Raw genomic sequence first — 19718 nt, 5'->3', positions numbered from 1 at the left:
TGCTACATTGCTTGGGCGATGAGTGAAAAGGTAGGAAATGGCTTCCTGGGCCTCCAGGCAATGCAAATGGGGACCTTGTTTCCAGGGACCAAACAGATGTAACACATGGTATACCTTTTAATGTTACCAAACAACATGTTTCCATTGAATACTCATGCTCTATGTTCGTCGCTTTGATAGTGTATCGACTCTGGCTGTCCAGGGGTGAAATACACTTGTAAATGCCTGATACGCCACTTACAGGTTCCTTCCGAGCCTTCAGCGACCAAGGTATGATTCTTCTCAGTTAGACTTCAGGCAAGATTTGATATACCTGAGAGGTCAAGAAGGAGGCTGTTGATATGAGTAAAGCCAGCGATGCCTGGCAACTTGCACGCTGTGGTGGTTGTGCAGCGAGAGAGGCAGCTGATGACGGGTTGCAAGGATGCGTTCTTCAGGTAGGCCTGAGTCAGGGTATCAATTAGTGGACGAGTCTAGGCTGAGTAGCGCCTGGGACTTTGGCTGAGCCGCATCTCCAGGTGTCGGGAAAACTTTGCGACCGATATACCGAATTGTAAGCTTCTTGCTAACCTTAGGTTCTCCAGGCCTGTCGTTTAGGTACCCCACTCAGCGCAATTGGACAGCTCACCACCTGGCCAGTACTGTATCTCCAGCTTTTAGTTGCCAAGCCCAGCACTACGCACTCTAAGATTTTTGTGGACAGGGTCCTCTTCTATCTTTCTCCATTGCCTTCCCTATCGCATCTGAAAAGGCCACTCTTCAACTCGCGCATCTACTTATCTTCCTTCACTTCTGGTGTATCCTCTTGCTTGCTCAACAACCTCGTCTCTTCCGCCATACTATACCCTTCTCCGCCAATCCGGCCTTGTCCAGAAATCAAACCGCAAAGATGTTCGGCCTCAGCCCCCAAATGTATGTCCCTGCCCGTTAATTGTCGCGTGTCTCGAGGGCGACCCAGTCGCAAAGGTGGCGTAAAGTGCATGAAGCTAATATTCTGCGATTCTGTAGTGAGAACCTCGTCATCATCCTCGGAACGATGCAAATCGCGAAGAAGATCCCCTTCGACGACCCCAATGTCCTCAACATGTGCCGCGCTCTCTACATCGTCAGCAACCTGATCATTGCTGGCCTGTACCTCTACGTCCAGATGAAGATCAACAAGAACAAGGGTACGCTCGCCGCCACCTCCCGCGCGCGCCTCGATTGCGAAAATCGACACCCTCAAGACAGCTGCTGACTTTCACTCTACAGATATGACCACCCTCAAGTACGTCGAGCCTGCCCCTATGGGCTCGGCCGAGGAGCCCAAGCTCGTCACCACCACGATCCACGCCTACGACTCGGCCCAGGTTAAGACATCCTTCCGGTCACAGATGATGGGTGTCGCCATGATGGCCGGCATGCATCTGTACATGAAGTATACCAACCCCCTGATCATCCAGTCCATTATCCCTCTCAAGACCGCTCTCGAGTCCAACCTGGTCAAGATCCACGTCCTCGGCCACCCCGCCAGCGGCGACCTCAAGCGCCCCTTCAAGGCTGCTGCCGGTCTCATGGGTGGCCTGCAGCAGGGTACCCCTCAGTCCGACAAGAAGGCTGTCGAGGCTGCCGAGCGCGCCGGTCGCGGTGGTGCCAAGGAGGAATAAGCGCACCATACTCGGGAAAAATACAAGAAAAAGTATACGGCCGCCTGACGGAGGTGGTTGCGTGGGTTGGCACTGTTTTCTTTACCTAATATGATCGATTACTTGGTTAGATGGCCAACAAAGTATAGAATGGGCGCGATTCGCCTATCCCCCAAGCTTATCGCTATATACATATGCCCATGTGCCACGCATCCAATACAAAAGTTCACGTCACTGGAGTTGACCAGTAAAGCTACAAGAAAGAACCCTTTGCTATATGCTGAAATCCAATACTGAAACCATTGCTCCTGGGCAAAAAGCACTGGAAAGCAAATAGACTGACCACGCAACGACAGCATCTTAACTGAAACCTTTGCATCAGCGCCATCAAAATTTGGGCGACTTGGTGGCGATCGGGACTCGGTGGGTCTCAGTGTCCGACGTCACCGGGGTTAAGCTGTAGGCAGTCATTGATCCCAAACTTTTTCTTTATCCATCACAATCCATTCTTTAACCCTGCATCACAGCCTGCGCATTCTTTTTCCGTTAACCGATTTGTAATACCCTCAACGGCTCATACTTTCTCTTGTTTGCTACCAGCCACTTCACATACCTCCTGCAAGCGAAACAGAGCAGCAATGCCGCGACCATCGACACCTCCCCGCGCCCCGCGCCCCTCCAAGGCAGCCGTTTCGCCCCCCAACACCTGAAGTGACTCGGCGAATAGTGAGTCGCAACCGCCATCTTTCTACTGTACCTAGCACTTCAGTGGGATCCTCTAACCGACCCAATTAGGAGGAAAACCGTCTACGAGCCAAAGCCATACGCGAAGCGAACGACACCGCGCAACGACAAGGTGGCGCGCCGCCGCCGCTCAGTCGCACGCGCTCGGGCTTCGTCGCCGACGACGTCCAGGTCCCCAACACCCGCAAGCGAGCCCACGACGCCATATCCGCCTCCGCCCCCGTCCGCAACCTGCCCGCGACGAGCCGCGATGGCCGCATTAACGGTGCGACCGAAGCCGCGGGCGCATCGAAAGCTGGCAAAGACGCCGCCAACGACGACGGGGCGATCCGGCCGGCGCGCAAGTTCACCAAGTTCGTCGACTACGACTTCGACAAGATCACCGACACCAAGGGCGGCTTCCTGAGCACCGAGGACGACCCGTGGAACAAGGCGATGAGCGGCTCGGCGACGGCGAACGGGAGCAAGAAGCCCGGGCAGCCGGAGCCCGAAGAGAGGCCCAAGGGGATGACGGCGGCGGAGTGGGAGCGGTTGCAGATCCTGAAGAAGTTAAGGCGGCAGAAGGCGGGGCCGTTTGAGCCGGGGCTGAGCGTGCTGAAGGATGAGGCGGAGCGCAAGAAGTGCCGCGAGTGCGGGAGCCTTGAGATCGACTTCGTTTGGGAGGAGGTGTTTGGGTGCGCTGTTTGCGGGAGGTGTAAGGAGGAGAAGCCGGAGAAGTACAGTCTGCTCACGAAGACGGAGTGCAAGGATGACTACTTGTTGACGGATCGTAAGTTGGCGTGTATACATACCCCTTTTGAACCGAAGAGCGTGGGCTAACGACAGTCAAACAATAGCCGAACTGCGGGACGAGGAACTGCTCCCGCATCTGTCGCGGCCGAACCCCCACAAGTCGCACTGGCACGACATGATGCTGTTCCTGCGGTACCAAGTGGAGGAGTACGCCTTCAGCGACAAGCGGTGGGGCTCGGCGCAGGCGCTCGACGAGGAGTTTGAGCGGCGCGAGGTCGAGAAGAAGAAGCGCAAGGAGGCCAAGTTCAAGTCGAAGCTGCTGGACCTCAAAAAGCGCACGCGCACCGACGCCTACCGCCGCGAGCACGGCAAGCTCGGAGGGGGCGGCGGCGCCTCGTCGTCAGGGGGTGGTGGCGGTAAGGCCCGGTTCGACGATGTTATTGGGGGCGGCAAGCATGTTCATGAGTGGGGACGCGCGATTGAGAATGAGGCTGGAATGACGGTTAAGACGTGTACGACGTGTGGGATGGAGGTTGAAGAGTTGGAGTTTTAGGGAGGGTGTGCTGGCTATGAGGCGACGCAAGGCGAGGCTGGTCGATGTTGCATATGATATCATGATACCCATACCCCTGGCTTAGGAAATAAACTGCGATTGTTCATCAAGGTCTTGGCGAAGGTAGCTGGCAAGTGAAGCAGTTGTTGATGTTGTCGAATGACATGGTGCAAAGACTAGTGACTGTACGTACTGTACACGCGCTGGAGGCTCGAAGAGGTGCGAGTAAGACGCAATCTCCCCCGTCAGTGGTTGTAGAAGCAGCTAGTAATCCTAGCAAGTCTCGAGTTGATGGAGAACAGTTTCTCTATATATTTCGAAATATGAAGGCCGATTTGATACTTCCAGAAAGCCCAAGCTAGATCTGCGTATGTGTCTCGCCCCTTCCCCTTGTCCGGTAAGTCCTCACGTCGACCGCTTCGACAACAGTTTACCAGATATGCCGACGAATTGTGAGTTGGCAGCGATAGTCTGTTCTGGACCGGGATCATCTTCCCACCCTATGCGTGACTCTTCTTGCAAGAGACTCATGGGGATCTCCATGAACTCCATAAGCTCCGCAACCCACAACATTCGGCGATCGTCCACCTCTTCCAAGTCCTCGTGTCTGTCCTCAGAATGACCCGTTGCCTGTCTCACTAGATCTGTTATGTAACGGACTAGCTCCCGGAGCACCTTTTTCGGTGGTGAATCCGAGGCAAAAGTAGACTTGAACCTATCGTTGCGGTAATCTATGGTGTATCCTGGAGCGGGAGGTCCTGGTCTCTTCTATTGAAGTTAGTGTTTGGTCGCATGCAAAGCTGCATGACTGGGCTCTGCAGAGTAACTTACCACAGGTCTCGCTTCCCTTTTAAAGAGGTCCAACTCCTCCTTCCAGCGTAACCGGCCCTGGTTAGATAAGTGCTTGTCGTAGCTCTTCAAGATCCGACGAAACAATTTGTCCTTCAATTCTTCAAACCCATGTCCCTCGATGGATTTCATCTCCGCGTCAAGCTGTGCATGTTTCTCGGCTGTATCGACCCATTGGACAATACTGTGCAGTAGTCCTCCTTGCTCCTGCTGCCCCAGGCAACATGTGTGGTCAAGTTCGAGCTCCTCGAAACGGCAGCGTCGAATAAGCTTGACTAAGGAAATCCTTGAATCGTCGTCCCTCCCAAGCTCCTTGAGGAGATTCAACCATTCCATTACAATAGGCAGCCCCCTATCGTCAGGATAGATGGTTTCGAAATCGGAACGACAGGAAAAGACCTGCAAGGCCGTACATCCACCATCTGAACAAGAACACCGGCAATGATCTGCCATCAAAATATCTGCACCAGCTTGCAAAAGTAACCTGATTGTACCTGGATAGTCACGGGTTCCATTGAGCCCAATCGCGTCTGGGGAACTGACCCATCCCTCGAGAGTCTTCATTAAGACGGTGGAACCAATATGGTTTTGATCGTTGGCCAGTGCATTCATTCCGATGTAGTACTGAACCAATGTTGGGATACCTTTGTAAGCTGCAACCATCAGAGGTGTCGCGCCTTTGCTGTCCTTGCGATTGATACCGGTATATCCGTGTTCAATAAAAATCTTGGTGTACTCTAGGGGCCAGATGAAGTGAAGTAGTTGACACTCCTCAGAATCTCTTCGATCGAATTCTCCAACCAGATCGAAATTGATGTCCTCTATCATAGTGACCAGAGCAGTGATGTCATCACACGAAAACCGATGCAGAAATTGAGAAGGTCCCTCGAAAGCTATGTACGATAGTATGTGCTTTGCAATGGACGAGCAAAGGCTTGGCCATTTATCATCTGGGAATAAGGTCTGAATGTGGCCTAGGACTTCGAATATGTAATCACGTTGAATGTGAAAAAGTGCAAACCTGATGAAGGCTGGGCCGTCCGTGGAGGAGAGGGTGTATGCGAGGTCAGCGCCTCCCGAGAGGAAGGATTTTGCGCATCCGCTATGTCCTAGTACGGCTGTATAAACCAAAGGAGAGTTGCCACAACAATCTAAGACGTTCAAAGGGCGACCAGCATCTAGCAATGCTCGAGTCAGTTCCGAGTCGTTTCGTACGATGGCCAAATGCAGAGGTGTCTGTCCTAGAAAATTAGACGCAGCGTCCAGGTTTTCGTAGTTACGACGCAGTGTCATCAATGCCTTTTCTGGACTGTGGATGATGTCATGTTGGATTGACGATGTGTTTCCGAAGTCTGAGGGTAGTTAATTTCAGAGCGTGGTAGGGAGGTATGACAAGTGGTCCAGTAGTGCATACCTGGATCCAGCAGTATCAGCTTCTGAAGGAATTCGAGGTTGAGTCTGTAATTTAAATCCAATGTATAACCGTATATTCCAAACCGATAGGGGCTGACCGGTTTTGCTAAGAACATTGGATCGAATCCAAGGTTTACAAGCTCATCAAGCAGAACCAGGTGATAACCTCGATTGCTGATTCTCCAACCTATACATCTGTATAGCAAACTGATATACTCATACTGTCAGAGAGCTTATTAAGAAAACGTGTATTGAAACATCTGTACTTACTTGATATTATCAAGACCTTGTGTCATTTTGAAAGTGGCTATAAACAGCCGCAAGAGGGATACAAAAGCATCCATGTCACAATAAATATCCGAAATGAGTTTCTATAGAAGTGATTAGAATGGTCTATAAATGAAAAGAAACATAAATACCTCTAGATATCCTTTTCCACTTGGATCGATGTGATGTATAAAGGAAGGATCCTTTCGGTACATTTCGGTGAACCGTGATATCCCTTCATCAAGGGTAATGAAACGTTCGCTGACATTGTAGAGTATTTCAAATCCCGGGGATGTGTATCGAACGATATGTTGAGGCCGCAAGCTCAGCCCAATGGAATACCCGGTTGCTTCGCTCTGGATGCCTATGGCAGCAGTCACGGCCCACGGGAAACCAAGTTGGGAGAGGGCCACCCTGAATGAGTACGTGTACTGCCTGCCATCGCACGTGGGATTGTCACAGCTGCCAAGAATCATCGACAGGGGAGTGTACTTGAAAGCCCAGAATCGACGGTGAACAGTCCCCTTTCTGTGGCAGCAGCAGGTACAGCTTCTTTTGAGGCAACCCCGGCGACCACGGCCCCAGTTACTACGCGTCTGGAGAGATGTTGAAGTGCCATGGTGGTTGGAACTGGGTCCATCACTACTTGAATCCAACTGTGATGGCTGCAGAGGAGGCGAAACGAGCGTTTGGATCATGCCCAACTGACCTAGGCTGTTACTTTCAGTCAGCATGAACTTGAAGCAGGAATGGAAGAAGAATAAGGAATAAGCAAGTAGTTGTGTTATGACAGAGACAAGGTGCTTACAGCATCAGATTTACTTTGGCATCGTGTGCGAGCTTCTTAAGCGATTCGAGATCATCCTGACAAGAAGATACCCATTGCAATCTCTGTACGGAGGTTCGCAGGCCCTTCTGGGCTGCCGTGACAGTCGCCTTCTGTGACAGTGCATCGAGGGCACCCACGACAGCTTGGATAGAGGACTTGCAATGCACAACGATAAGGTCTGCCTGATTCGTCTGCCCGTCAGTACAGTAGAGCCTCTTCGCGACCTCGCAGATGAAGTCGAGGTCTCGGGCTACAATGTCAAATTCGACCGGCACTCGCTTGGTGAGCTTGTATGCTTTCCGGAGCCGGCTGGTGCCGCTTGCGACCTGGAGAGCAAGGGAAGTCAAGCCCGCGGCCCCACTGACGATACCGATGACTTCAGCCATGGTTATGGTATGGGTGAGCAGTGACGTACGACAATTGGGATGAAGAAAAGTCTAGATGCGATGTGTAGTGTTTGGACAATGGGCCTTTCGTTTCTACGAGACAAGGGACCGTGGCGTTGAAGCAAAGTGAAGAAGGAAGCAAGAGGGTGAATATCTGGCAGGGTACGCGCAAAACACCCCCCGACAACGAGGCAAATCTGTGACGTCGACTGCTGCCCCCGCCGGGCTTAAAATAGATTACCCAAGGAAACACAAATGTATGCGTGAAGCTTCGGACCCCAATCATGGGCAATAATTTGATACTTTCAGGGGCTGGATATTTGGGGTTCGTCGGTTTAGGGGCCACAACTGAATCGCCCCCAAGTCTGATACTGTTGCCCCATCCTGGTTCCACGAAAGGCCTGGTGTGCGCAGCCTGCCGAATGGGAAGCATGCCGTTTCGATGCAGGCTCTCCAAGAATCGAATTCTAGCCCCAATGGAGGACTGCTTCCAGCCAGCCCCATGCACCCTTGTCACCTACTGTGCTTCGAGATTAGACCGGATCGATTGAACGCGAATGGCCATTGAAATTCCGTCACGCGAGTGTGGTATTAGGCGTCTACGGTGCATCTTATGGCTGGCGGACCATCCGTCTTCTAGCATATCATTGGTCACAAGTCCTGATATGATTGTGAAAAATGGAGAGCCGATGGAAGGTTACAGCTACAGGAACATATCTCAGCTCCACTGGGAACGTTTTTGTCAACTGAAATCATACATAAACTCGCGATACTCAAGTATCTCTTGCACGTTGTTGCGAGGCTGATGGATTGTTGAGGGGTGGGGGCTCTCGAGGAGCAATACAGGGATGAGCTTGCCTGTGCCCTTCTAAGGCTAGTCTTCTAGCCCTCCCTCCCAACGACCCAAGTGATTCCACCGAGCAACAACACCCCTTGCTTCCAAGCGAAAGCATGGTAAGCAATCCAAACCAACAACCAGTACCGCACACACCATGCGGATTTTGGATACGGGCAAGGTAGAAGTTTTTTCTCGCGTGGTGAATCGAGTGTCGTCGGGTCATCATTCACCTTGGCGAAAGTTCATTTGTGTACCGAATCATTCCGGTTGCGACTTCGCCTCCAATCCCTTGCAGCCAACGCCCATCTCTGAACCACGTCGACTCTGGATCCATGGAACCAGCTTCGAGACAGCTCTGCGTTCTATGCATTAAATCTCTCTAGCTAGACATTCATGAATGATATATCTGGACTCTCGATATTTTACTCTGTTGCTCGCCGTTCAATTGAAGGGACCCAGCATAGCTGGCAGCTAGCATGTCTTTCCAGCCTCTGATACCCATCTCCGACATGAGTACCTTAGCTCTTGCCACCATACTCTTCGGCGCCGTGCGTCTCTTTACTGCTCCATCGACATTCCAATGCTAATTTTCTTCACAGATCACCACATATGCGTTAACGAGAACCATCTACCTGCTATACTTTCACCCGCTCTCCCGCTTTCCAGGGCCGCGACTTGCAGCCGTCTCCAATCTCTGGTATGCCTACCACTGGTTCTACGGGCGGTGGCCCTGGGCGATTGAGAGCGTCTTGCACCGATACGGGCCCGGGGCCGTCCGAATTGCGCCCAACGAGCTCGCCTTCTTTACTCCCGAGGCATTCACGGACATCTACGCGCCGCAGCACAAGGGTCTGGAGGTTTTCGTCAAAACTGACTTCCAGAACCGCGGCAAGGACCTTGGCGGGCTTATCTGGGAGGAAGATCCCGTCCGGCATCGCAGCGTGGCCAGGCAGATCGCCCCGGCTTTCAGCAGCCGGTTCCTGCGGAGTTTAGAGCCCGTCGTACACGAGCACATGGACTATTTCGTGACGAGGATGAAAGAGCTCGCTTCGGATCATAAAACAATCGGCGTCCCGCTGGTGACATGGACCAATTGGTTGGCTTTGGATATGGCCGCCGACTTGGCGTTGAACGAGAAGATGTACCAGATGCGCGACAGTAATACCCACCCATTCCTGCAGGGGCGTCACTTCTTCCTAGGGTACTGACCATGGCCAATAGTGAAGGATTCGGTGAATCTTGATGTTATGCTCAGCTTTAACTCTTTTGCGACCGTCCTCCAAGTGTTTAAGCGGTTCCCACTCATCAAGCCGCTTCAATACCTGTTCGCACCCTTTGGCAAGATTACGCTGTTTGCCCAGATGGAGAAGGCGACGCGGAATACTGTGATGAAGCGTGTTGGTAAGATACCTTTGCTTCCTTTTCTTTTTCGTTTAGGACTCTTTGATATCATACATGGTTTGCTCTGCCAATTCCTTTGTTGTCCGTCTCGCTGCCAATGAATTGGTAATGAGACACCCGCACATACTAACGCATATGCCCAATAGACCGACGCGGTCATACGGAGCATCCCGACTACTTCGACTTCATCCTACCAGTCGGCGCCCCCGTACCTACAGACAAGGGGGAGTTCTATCATACGGGGTCTGTCGCGTTGCAAGTTATGTTTGCTGGCTGGGGACCCATGGGCGACTTGTTTTACGGCGCCCTCCTGCTACTGCTCGAGAACCCCGAGACCCATCAGATCTTCATCAGGGAGATCCGGGACGCCTTTTCAAACTACGAGGACATCAAACCGGGGTCCGAGATGACGTCCCTGCCGTATCTCCACGCCTGTATCGAGGAGACGCTGCGCATGCTCCCAAGCAACAACACGGGCCTGCCGCGAATCAGCCCCGGGGCTATGGTAGACGGACAATACATACCGAAGGGTGTAAGAAATAACCCGTGCTGAGTATGGAGAGATTTATTAACACTTTCTTTCCCAGACACACGTACAGTCCTCCATCTGGGCTTTGGCGCGGCATCCGGACTACTTCCATCAGCCGCTCCGCTTCCAGCCCCAACGATGGCTCCCTGCTTCTCATGCACTTTACGACCCAGCTTTTGCTGATGATAACCTCAAGAGCCTGTACCCTTTCAGCCTCGGCCCGCGGGTCTGCATGGGCCGAGAGATAGCGTGGACGCAGGCGAAGCTCTTCTTGGCCAAGGTCCTTTGGTCATTTGACATAGTCAAGGTCGAAGGACAGAGAGTTGACTTGGAGAGGGACTTACTTCACTACGGCTTCTTTGAGAAGCCAGAGGTGTATGTTCGGTTTCTGCCTGTACCGCGATGAGAGAACTATGGAAAAGGCTTTACTTACTATGAGAATTGGCAAAGGGACCTGAGTCCTATCGTGACTATCAGTCGCGGTCGCCCCTGCTTGCTACTTACCGGTGCAAGACTAGAATAAAGAGACTATAGTGAGGATGTGGATGAAGCCCAGTAGCCTGTGACCCCACTGCCGCGGACGTTGGTATGACAGGTAGATGAAAGAACATCTACGCAGCATTTTCTATACTCACCGAGACCAAATGCTCTTCGATAGCTCTTTCCAAGTCGATGGAATGGCATCTCCTAGCCCATATGAGCGGCGTAGTAAAATCCGCGATCGGGTCCGGGTCCTGCCCCAACGTCGTCTTCGCCGTCGTTTCGAGAAACACGCGCATCCGGAAGCCCCACGCGTCCGACAGCGTCCGCGTGCCGCAGGAAGGGCTGCGGATGACGCTCGACTCGACGTCGACGGGCGCGCCGCCCGCGAGGAGCGTCCGGGCCAGCCGCCCGATCTCCGAGTTGGGGTCCGGATACGGCTGCCATCTCGCGCCCCACGATCCCAGGGCGTGCAGCGGGGTCCAGTCCTCGTCGGTTACGATGTCGGCCCTGGCGCCGTGTTTCAAGAGGGTTTCGGCGGTGCGGTACATCCCGCGTGCCATCTTCAGTCGGGTAGGCGACAGGGCGCACATCAGGGGCGTCCAGCCGTTATCGTTGGTCGCGTTGATGTCCAGACCCAAGTCAGTAGGTACTCGACCATGTCGTCTTCCAGTCCGCCGGCCGCAACGTAGTGCAGGAGGGACTCCCCCGTGCGCGTTGCTTACGTGTAGCATGCTCTCCGGGGCGTCGGGGAAGGCGCCGCGACAGTGGGATAAGCATAGCTGCAGTTGCGCCAGGCTTCCGAACTGCGCGACGCCATGGAGTGCTATCTCCCCCTCTTCGTCGGCCATCTCGGACAGCGCGCCGTGCTGGAGAAGGATATCGAGAGCCGTAGTCTGGGGGCGAAGAGGGTTGAACGATGAGCACGCGAAATGGAGGGCGTTCTTACCCTGTGGCCCCGGGCGATTGGGATCCGCCCCCTTTTCGAGAAGGCCCTTCAAGGCGCCGTCGCATCGTGGTGATATGGCGGCCTGATGGAGCAGAGGCCAGTGGTTGGAGCCGGTTTCTCCCTCGGGGTCGCCGCCGGCCTCGATGAGGCGACGGACTAAGCGCCGCTGGCTTTCGAAGTCGTCGGGGTTAGGGTCTGGTCTTGTTGGAGACTCCATGAGGACCGTCCGTCTGGTAACCGCCTTCTGCACCGCTTTCTGGATGTCGGTGGACTCGTATGCGACCTTGGACAACAAGACGGCCACGGCGTCGTCACACCAGGCGTGTGCGGCATCGTTCAGCGCCTGCCGCTTTTCGTCGTCGGTCCAGCCGTCCCAGACGTCGAGGAAGTAGGCCACCAGGTCCGGGTGATTGTTTCGGGCCGCCACGCGGAGACAAGTAAGCGCTCTGCTTGCTCCTCTGCCTATTTGACTTACTATGCCTCCCCGTAGAATTCCTCGGCCTCTTCCTCGGCCTCCTCGGCCTCCTCCTCGTCGGCTGAGGAGGGGACAGCAACGCCCCTCGGGCCCCACCAGCCGCCAGAACAGGCGCGCCATCGCGAGCCGGCCGTGCTGCGACGCGGCCAGCAGCGGGGTGAACCCAGGGTCGGACGACTGCTGGACCTTCGGACTGACGACGGCGTCCATCATCATCTGCACCGCGGCGTTGTAGCCTTTGAAAATGGCCCAGTGCAGGGCCTCGCCGATGGCGTGGCCGGGGTCGGCTTCGGGGCTCCAGGTCTGGAGGATCTCGGACAGGTAGGCTCGGTCTCCTTCCTTTTCTCCATGTTCAAGGTACGGTTCTACCACGGAGTAATACATATCTACGGTCCCAGTTGTCGAGAAGTCGAATAACCTACCGTAGTCGACATGAAAATACAGAAACTAGAGTCCTTTTGCCGGTGGTCTTGTTGTTGGTTTTGAATAGGTCCTCGTGGCTGCCTAAAATTAGTAAGCAGGGAATGAATTCCACAATTATGAGTAATAGCACACTCGAGTCTACTCGATATTGGCACGATGCCAAGTATGTATCTCGGGGGATCTAACCCTATTCGAATCAGGCCGAGGTAAGGGAGTCGGAAGGAAAAAGTACATGCGGCGCAGCATGTATTTGCTGACTCTTCACTTAACTTACCATATGCCGCGTGTTGAAGCCAGACAATCAAGGGTCACCTCAATGGCAACTCCTGGATCTTCGCCATACTTGTTTCCTTGGCAAAAGGAGCAGGATGTTTCTCGTAGTGGCATCGAGGATGTCATCATCCGCATTTCAGTCACCCTTGGAAGGAAAGCACGTAGGCAGACTATCACGATACATCGAGGCTGTATTATTGTCATTTAGGCCGTCATACCGTGCAATGCTATTCAGAAACGTCCAAACTTCATTGCACGTTCGCCATGACCATGCGCCAGAAGGTCAGCCACAGATGTACCGCTCCATCTCCCTATAGTCAAGCCGGGTCCCCCATTCCTGTCCGTCTGAGCAGCATGGTCCACGCTGCAGCATTTAGTCGTGGTCGCAATCAAAGCTCTCCATCGGAGAACCGCGCGCCCACAAAGGCGCAGCCTCTGTTGACGAGATGGTTGATGAGTGCATTATGGATGTCTATCAGGACATCCGTAGGAGTATTGAGCAGGGAGTTGGGCAGCATACGCGGATCGGAGTCGTATCTGGAGTAGCTCAAATCTCGGCACTGATCGGCCACATCGCAAAGGACCCGGAACAGGCCCTTTCTGTCATTTCCGGACTCGTCGCAGATGCGGATTCGGAGATCCTCTGGACCGAAGCCCCCGCGGTCTTATCCATATTCCAGGGCCGTTCGGTAGTTTCTGGCAATCTGTCTCGGCAGATGGCAGAGGCGGGCATAGGCGTGATCCACGGCTTTCAGCACAGCCTTGGCTTCCTTGAGGTCGGCAGTTTGGACAAGACCAGTTAGCTTGGCCGTGTACTCTTCGTCCATCTGATAAACCAACTGATGCGCCTCTGCTCCCTTCAGACAGTTGATGATCTTCTCCATTGGCGAGCCGGAGATGTAGCTACCAGTGTTCAACTCAGCCACTACCTGCTTCGCGACATCTGGTTTGCAACGCATTGCCAGACGGGTGATGTCCGACGAGACGAGGACTTTCTCGGTGCCGCAAGTCAGGTGGAGGTAGATGGCCTCTCTCCTCTTCGGCGTCATATCCTCAATCATCCGTTCGAAGTGGTCAAGAGCAGCCTTCTCGTTCAACTCGGGCTTACTGTACAGGCAGGTGAGTTTTTTCAACAGCCCGGGCTGGTCTTTGCGGAGGCCCCTAAAGGTATAATGCCCGAGGACCTCGGCCTTGTCCTTGCTCATGTAGCGCCAGCACGCGAGATGGAGCTCATCGTCGGTGACGGGTAGGAAATCTTGCAAAAAGAAAAAACCCCCACGACGATGCTATCGTGCTCATCCCGGCACTTGTCGAGTTCCGCCATAATCTTGCTGCTGCTCACTGGCATCTCGTTCTGAGAGATGGCGTACATGTCACTGCGCATAGCGTCTATGCAGTCGCCGTTGAACGGCATGGTGTGGAGGAACTCCTTGTTGGTCTCCAAGTCTGGCAGGCGTCGTGCAGCGACGCAAGGGAGGAGGTTCTCCAGGATCGTATCGAGTAGATAGGAACCCATGCCAGTTGAGTAACTGCACATAGACTATATTAGAAAAATAGGAAAACAGAAATAATTAAGCCGCAGGTTCATGTAAGCGTCAATTACGGTTTTTGGGTGCTATAACTTACCTTTGGGAACCGACTTATGGCGGCTTGTGGCGTGATGAGTAACCTGTGGATGGAACAGTTGCATAGGATGACTCGCAAAGAGAGGAAGTAAAGAATACGCCCTGAAAAGACTGCATAAAGGTCTTATGGATGAGACTGCAAGTAGAAGAAGTGGGACCAGACAAAAGTCTTATTATTTATAACGGTCAGCGGAAGCCCACGGGTATCGAATCAGCAGCAACAGTGAAACATGGCAAACTGCCCATTAGGGCTCCCATCCCAGCCTACAGCAGGAGACAAATAGGTAACAGAGCAAAACGAAACAAGAACTTGAGGAATTATGCCATGAATAGTATGTTATTCTTATCGTGTACAAAGGAAACTGCCAAGTGGTGAGAGCAAGAGCATCTTAATGATGTAGGCCTGAAACCTGTTCTCCTCGGCCCAATGCTCAAGTGTCAACCAATACCAAAAAAACACTGTCCATATCCTGTCCCGCAGGATCTTCCCTATCGTACACCGTATAATTCGTCCCAAGCACTACCTTCGCCAGCAATAGTTGGTCGCATGCTCAGAGCCTGTGCAAGACCACCCTCGTACCCTCGTGGGACATGTCATTCGCCTTCAGGAAGTCGATGATTGCGTTGTGAATGTCGATCTGATCATCGACCGGCGCCTTGTACAGACTCGACGGGATCTTCCGATACTTGGGGGCATCCTCCACGTCGTCGATCCGGCACGCGCTCTCCAAGTCCTTGACCAGTTTCGACAGGCCCTTCTTCCCACCCGTAGAGGTCTCGTAGATCGACTTGTTGATCTTCTTCACCTTCTTGTCGTTGTCGCTACCATGGAGCCGCTTCAAGGCGGTAGCGTAGTTGCGTGCAGCGTGGCGGGGCAGCAGGAGCAGGCGAGCCCGGGCGCCGTCCACTGCAGCAAACAAGGTCTTCGCATCCTCGGCGCCGAGCAGGCGGATGAGCCAGGCGAGCTCGGCCCTGTAATCGTCGTCCATCGCGCCAGTCTCTTCATCCTCATGGTCCGGCGATCGTTTCAGCAGCGCAGTGACCTGTCCCAGGGGCGAGTCGGGCGTCGTCTTCCAGGATTTTGGCAGTTCGTGCAAAACCTGCTTAGCGACATGGAAGTTGCAGCGGATGGCCAGGCGATCGATATCCGAGGTAAGCGGAGGTGTGGTGGAGCCGGCGGTGAAGTGGCAGTAAAAGACGGCCCGGTCTTTGGGCTCGACGTCGTGAACCAGCTCCCGAACGAGCTCGCGAATCTTCGCGGCGCTTGCGCCCTTCTTGGACCGATACAGCTTGGCGAGATGTTCGTAGATCTCTACTGCTTCCGAACAGTCGAGAGCCTCCTTGTCCAGAGCCTTGAGCCTCTCCTTGCTCGACAGGAAGCAGAGCGATCGGAGCAGCTCGTCGTCGGAGACCACAAGCTTGGCTTGCAAGAACGATATCACGGCGTTGATGACGCTGGCACGGTTCCGAAGGCCTTGCTCAAGAGCCCACATGGCACCGCGGCGAGTGGTAGCCTCATTGTGAACAATGGCGGACAACACGCAACTCAGATCGCCGGCAAGGTGTTGAGAAGGGTTGAGTAGGACTGGAGCTCGACAAGGTTGTGCTGCGCGATGGCAGGGTGCATTGTGTCAAGAGCTTCCCGAAGATTGTCCATGGTGTGTATGTTGGACTGTCTGCGAAATGGGTTGAGGATACCGGTTAGCAAAGTAATTCAGTTCATGGGAGACGATGATATGGCAGATTAACAGTTTCAATCTGACGGAATGTGGTGTGATCATGTGTAAAACCACATTTAAGACTTACCTTGACAATGGAATGTTCTTGTACGTAAGAGACGATCTGGTCGTAGAATGGATCTTGACAAGTGAACCAAGACAAGCAAGAAGAGATTGATGGAGATGAAGATTCTAGAGATGAAGCAGATGGTGTGGAGAGGCTGCGAATGAAGCGCAGAAGGTGAAAGGTAGGGTTGTGTTGCACCTGTAGCTGATGGTTTGTTGACGACAACTGCTGTTGGGATCTCAGGAAAGATGATGATGAGAAAAAGAGAAGGTGATGGAGTGGAGGGAAGGCATAAATTTATAGGTAAGAGAAGGAGGTCGGCTGATTGTGCAATGGACGAGCACTGAATGCAAGATCAAGGATTTACTGATTGTACTGTCGATGTAGCTCGCCGGCGCAGCTCACAAGAAGCTCACATTATTTTCAGATTCAGATTTACTGATTTACTGATTTGATCAGCACTCCTCTCACGCCGCTGGTGATCTTCAGGGTCGGGTACGAATAGGTTCGCTTCAATCGGCTTAGGGGGATCAATCTAACTAGCTCAAAACGGAAATTGGGAAAGGGTATTTATGAAAAGTAGCAATCTATGTCATGATCTCGTCTCATCCAGTTCATATCTTCGTAATTCCTCCAGGGGGGCGATGTCCCTACGTAAGTCTCATCAATCTGTGAAAATAGCACCACCAAATCCGCCTCGTTTGAGTACAGACCCTCGGGGAGCTACACTCGATATCCTAACCTCTATAATAGTTCTTAAAGATCAACTCCCCCTGGTAGTCCCAGCCCTTGTCCTTGAGGTACTCAATCATCGCGTTATTGAGATCGATGACGAGGTCCCGAGACGCAGGATCGAGCAGACTGGACGGAACCATCCGATGCTTGTCGAAGCCGGAGTAGCACGCGTGCACGAGGCCTTTGAGGAGGGCTCGACCTCCTTCCGCCTGTTCGCAAAATGGTCGCCGATGATGTCAGACTCCAGATGCTGCCACGCCACGTGCAGATCCTCGGGATCGCGCCACAGCGCGGCCAGGTAGTTCTGGGAGATGAACCGCGGCATGTAGAGGAGCCGCGCGTGGGCGCGCCGTATGGCCGTGGACACGACGTCGATGTCGAGCCGGTCTAGTCGCTGCAGGAGCTCGAACAATTCGGCCGTGGCGTGGGGATCCATGCGCTTGCCGATGCCGGGGATGACGGACCACCGCGAGCGCTTGAGGAATGCGACGACCTTCTTGACGGGGGCGACTGGCACGAAAAGTCCAGGTGGGGGAGTGTTTGCTTCGCGACGTCGGCGTCGCACGCCATGGCCAGCTGAAGAATCTGCGAGGGAAGATAGGGCGGCCTGCAGCCGGAGACGAAGATCAGCGCGTAATAGAGCGTCTCCCTCTGCGCCGGGGTCACCTTGTGGATGATCCGGTTGATCATCTTGAGCACGAGCCGGTCGCTCGTGTCCTTCTTGTGGACGCGGAACTGTTGGTCCAAGGTGTCGTAGTACCGCTCGAAGCCGTTATTGCTATCGCTCGCGAACGCCGGGTGCTTGAGGACGCTGATACTCTTCGCGTTCAGGAAGCGGAGGCATACCAGATGCAGCTCCTCGTCCGACACGACGGGCGACAGCGACGGCTGCAGGCCCTCGACCATGGCCTCGACGATGCGGTCGGGCCAGGCGTGCAGGTGCAGGTCCGCGACCTCGCGGGCCGAAAGCTTGCCGTTCCGGACGACGGACTGCAGCAGCCGGCGCAGCTGGTCGAGGTGGTCCCCGTTGAAGGGCAGCGCCTTGAGCAGCTGGGCGTCGGTCGCGATCTGGGCCAGGCGCTGCTCCGCCACGGCCGGGTGCAGCCGGTGCAGGACCTCCTCCAGCACCTTGTGGTTGACCATCTTGCCGAGGAGCTGCTGCTGCGTGAAGCTCAGGTTTGGATGCATGAGTCAGCAACCGGGTTGTGCGCGCGGGCAGGCAACGGAGGAATGGAGAGGCTCGGGTCTCCGCTGCTGGGCCGAAATGTCGGTGGTGACGGCTGGTGAAAATTATCCATTTTATGGAAAACATGGTCGAAAGATTGAGGTTGGGAGGTGTGGAGGACTGTTCCCATGAAGGTCTAGTTCTCGTGAAGCTCATTGGGGGGATGGCGAAGAAGTCGGGCCCTTGCCAGCGTGGCCGTGGAGCAAAGTTGTGCTTAGGGACGCCTATTTTAAGCAGAATAAAGGGGCCGTGTCTGGGTGGGGCTGATGCGTATACTCCATTGGCCAGCATTTACCCCTGGCGCTTACGTACTTGTACACCTACTCAACGTCTCCTTGATGAGTTACTGTAGTTAGTTATATGGCCGAAGAAGGTTCTTCCATAGATTAGAGAAGTTGATAGTAGAAATAGCTGAAATTCTTGGGTCTAAAGATTCGGGACACGGGCTGTGATATTGTGCGCTTACGTAACTGATACACCTGCTGCTGACAAAACAGGACCGGAGTAACAATGCAAAATTGTATAACCATATCAACTGAAAAAAATATGGAGACTCGATCTTTTGGGCTCTTAACTAATGTAACATATTCAGTTCTCGTAAAGAGACATTATCGTACAATTCAACCGAAGCAGCGACAATGTAATGAATAAGGAGTTCCTCCACAAGTACGCCGGCCTATGCAGAACCCTAAGCGTCTGCGCTGGTGGTCATTACGACCCCGTGGGATATCGTACAGTAATATACATACAGTCCAGCTGTTGGCCTGTTCTTATTAGTATCAGTTATGCAGTGAGGGAGGCTGAGTAGTACATACCTGATCTTCGGACCTTCAGCTTGTAGCCGAGAACGGTGGTGGATCAGGAGCATCGCCCAGTGCATGAATAGCAACAATCTCCTCCATCCGCCCATGCATGTGAGGCTGTTTGATGATCATATTGTTCAGTTTGACCTGCTCAACATACGACAACTCCTTCAGCGCACCAGGGACGGAACCATGACCAGGCCCGTCCGCATCGGCAGCCCCCAGGTAAGATTCGTGAATAGCCTCAACAGTATTCACCGCCAAGACCTGCTCAAACCCGCCCTGTGACGAGAGCTTTTGCGAGAACGCGGCGCGGCTCCAATCTCGGGTAGCGACAAGGAGCCGCCAGTTCCGCACGACCTGCCGCTGAATCGTTTTGACCTTCGCGTCGGCCGCGTTGATCTCTTTGCGGAGCTTCACGAAGTTCTTGATATCGAGCTTTTGGACTTCGCGGAGCAAGCAGGCGGTATTCGCCATGACGCAGTCGAACCGTTGGGGGTCCATGACGGCCTCGGCCGCCTGGAGCAAGCGGCCCAGGGAGCCCGGCACTTGATCATTTTGGAGCATGTAGCGGAACAGCTTGAGGCCGTCGGGGGTCACGTCCTTGACGAGCTGGATGGCGCGGCTGACGGGCTGGAGGCCGTTGTAGCGGGCCGTCAGGGTGATGTACAGGTCCTCGCGGAGCTGGGGGGTGGTGGCGCAGTTGACGAGTTGCTGGTTCGCTTCGAGGAGGGCGATGCGCCATTCGGGCTGGTTGTGGGTCATGATGCGTTTGATGT

At 53.8% G+C, this 19718-nt stretch overlaps 9 protein-coding genes across 9 annotated transcripts; 3 read left to right on the top strand and 6 right to left on the bottom strand.

Moving 5' to 3' along the window:
* Nucleotides 1-889: 889 nt before the first annotated feature.
* Nucleotides 890-1646, top strand: PG997_001511 (inorganic phosphate transport PHO88; the record flags this gene model as incomplete). Its single annotated transcript, XM_066805826.1, has 3 exons — nt 890-912; nt 1009-1169; nt 1252-1646. The coding sequence occupies 3 exons, from the start codon at nt 890-892 to the stop codon at nt 1644-1646; spliced, it is 579 nt and encodes a 192-aa protein (XP_066675599.1).
* A 617-nt stretch (nt 1647-2263) lies between these two features.
* On the top strand, nt 2264-3654 carry PG997_001510 (XPA protein C-terminus-domain-containing protein; the record flags this gene model as incomplete). The annotated part of the gene is made up of 3 exons (XM_066805825.1): nt 2264-2314; nt 2421-3138; nt 3206-3654. 3 exons carry the CDS (start codon nt 2264-2266, stop codon nt 3652-3654), a joined length of 1218 nt encoding a protein of 405 aa, XP_066675598.1.
* A 405-nt stretch (nt 3655-4059) lies between these two features.
* On the bottom strand, nt 4060-7398 carry PG997_001509 (uncharacterized protein; the record flags this gene model as incomplete). The annotated part of the gene is made up of 7 exons (XM_066805824.1): nt 4060-4422; nt 4486-4855; nt 4988-5855; nt 5918-5961; nt 6187-6287; nt 6336-6897; nt 6992-7398. The coding sequence occupies 7 exons, from the start codon at nt 7396-7398 to the stop codon at nt 4060-4062; spliced, it is 2715 nt and encodes a 904-aa protein (XP_066675597.1).
* A 1314-nt stretch (nt 7399-8712) lies between these two features.
* On the top strand, nt 8713-10572 carry PG997_001508 (cytochrome P450; the record flags this gene model as incomplete). Its single annotated transcript, XM_066805823.1, has 5 exons — nt 8713-8784; nt 8836-9394; nt 9458-9637; nt 9784-10142; nt 10225-10572. The coding sequence occupies 5 exons, from the start codon at nt 8713-8715 to the stop codon at nt 10570-10572; spliced, it is 1518 nt and encodes a 505-aa protein (XP_066675596.1).
* Nucleotides 10573-10777: 205 nt separating this feature from the next.
* Nucleotides 10778-12454, bottom strand: PG997_001507 (ankyrin repeat-containing domain protein; the record flags this gene model as incomplete). The annotated part of the gene is made up of 1 exon (XM_066805822.1): nt 10778-12454. One exon carries the CDS (start codon nt 12452-12454, stop codon nt 10778-10780), a length of 1677 nt encoding a protein of 558 aa, XP_066675595.1.
* A 977-nt stretch (nt 12455-13431) lies between these two features.
* Nucleotides 13432-13971, bottom strand: PG997_001506 (uncharacterized protein; the record flags this gene model as incomplete). Its single annotated transcript, XM_066805821.1, has 1 exon — nt 13432-13971. One exon carries the CDS (start codon nt 13969-13971, stop codon nt 13432-13434), a length of 540 nt encoding a protein of 179 aa, XP_066675594.1.
* A 971-nt stretch (nt 13972-14942) lies between these two features.
* PG997_001505 (uncharacterized protein) lies at nt 14943-15884 on the bottom strand (the record flags this gene model as incomplete). The annotated part of the gene is made up of 1 exon (XM_066805820.1): nt 14943-15884. One exon carries the CDS (start codon nt 15882-15884, stop codon nt 14943-14945), a length of 942 nt encoding a protein of 313 aa, XP_066675593.1.
* A 1100-nt stretch (nt 15885-16984) lies between these two features.
* Nucleotides 16985-18099, bottom strand: PG997_001504 (uncharacterized protein; the record flags this gene model as incomplete). The annotated part of the gene is made up of 2 exons (XM_066805819.1): nt 16985-17407; nt 17464-18099. The coding sequence occupies 2 exons, from the start codon at nt 18097-18099 to the stop codon at nt 16985-16987; spliced, it is 1059 nt and encodes a 352-aa protein (XP_066675592.1).
* An 867-nt stretch (nt 18100-18966) lies between these two features.
* PG997_001503 (uncharacterized protein) lies at nt 18967-19704 on the bottom strand (the record flags this gene model as incomplete). Its single annotated transcript, XM_066805818.1, has 1 exon — nt 18967-19704. The coding sequence occupies one exon, from the start codon at nt 19702-19704 to the stop codon at nt 18967-18969; it is 738 nt and encodes a 245-aa protein (XP_066675591.1).
* Between the last annotated feature and the right edge of the window lie 14 nt (nt 19705-19718).

This window comes from Apiospora hydei (assembly GCF_038363865.1).
Source record: "Apiospora hydei strain CBS 114990 chromosome Unknown utg000002l_segment0_segment0, whole genome shotgun sequence".
NCBI lineage: Eukaryota > Fungi > Ascomycota > Sordariomycetes > Amphisphaeriales > Apiosporaceae > Apiospora > Apiospora hydei.
Note: the sequence above shows the minus strand (reverse complement) of the source record. Positions and strands in the feature narration are given on the sequence as shown.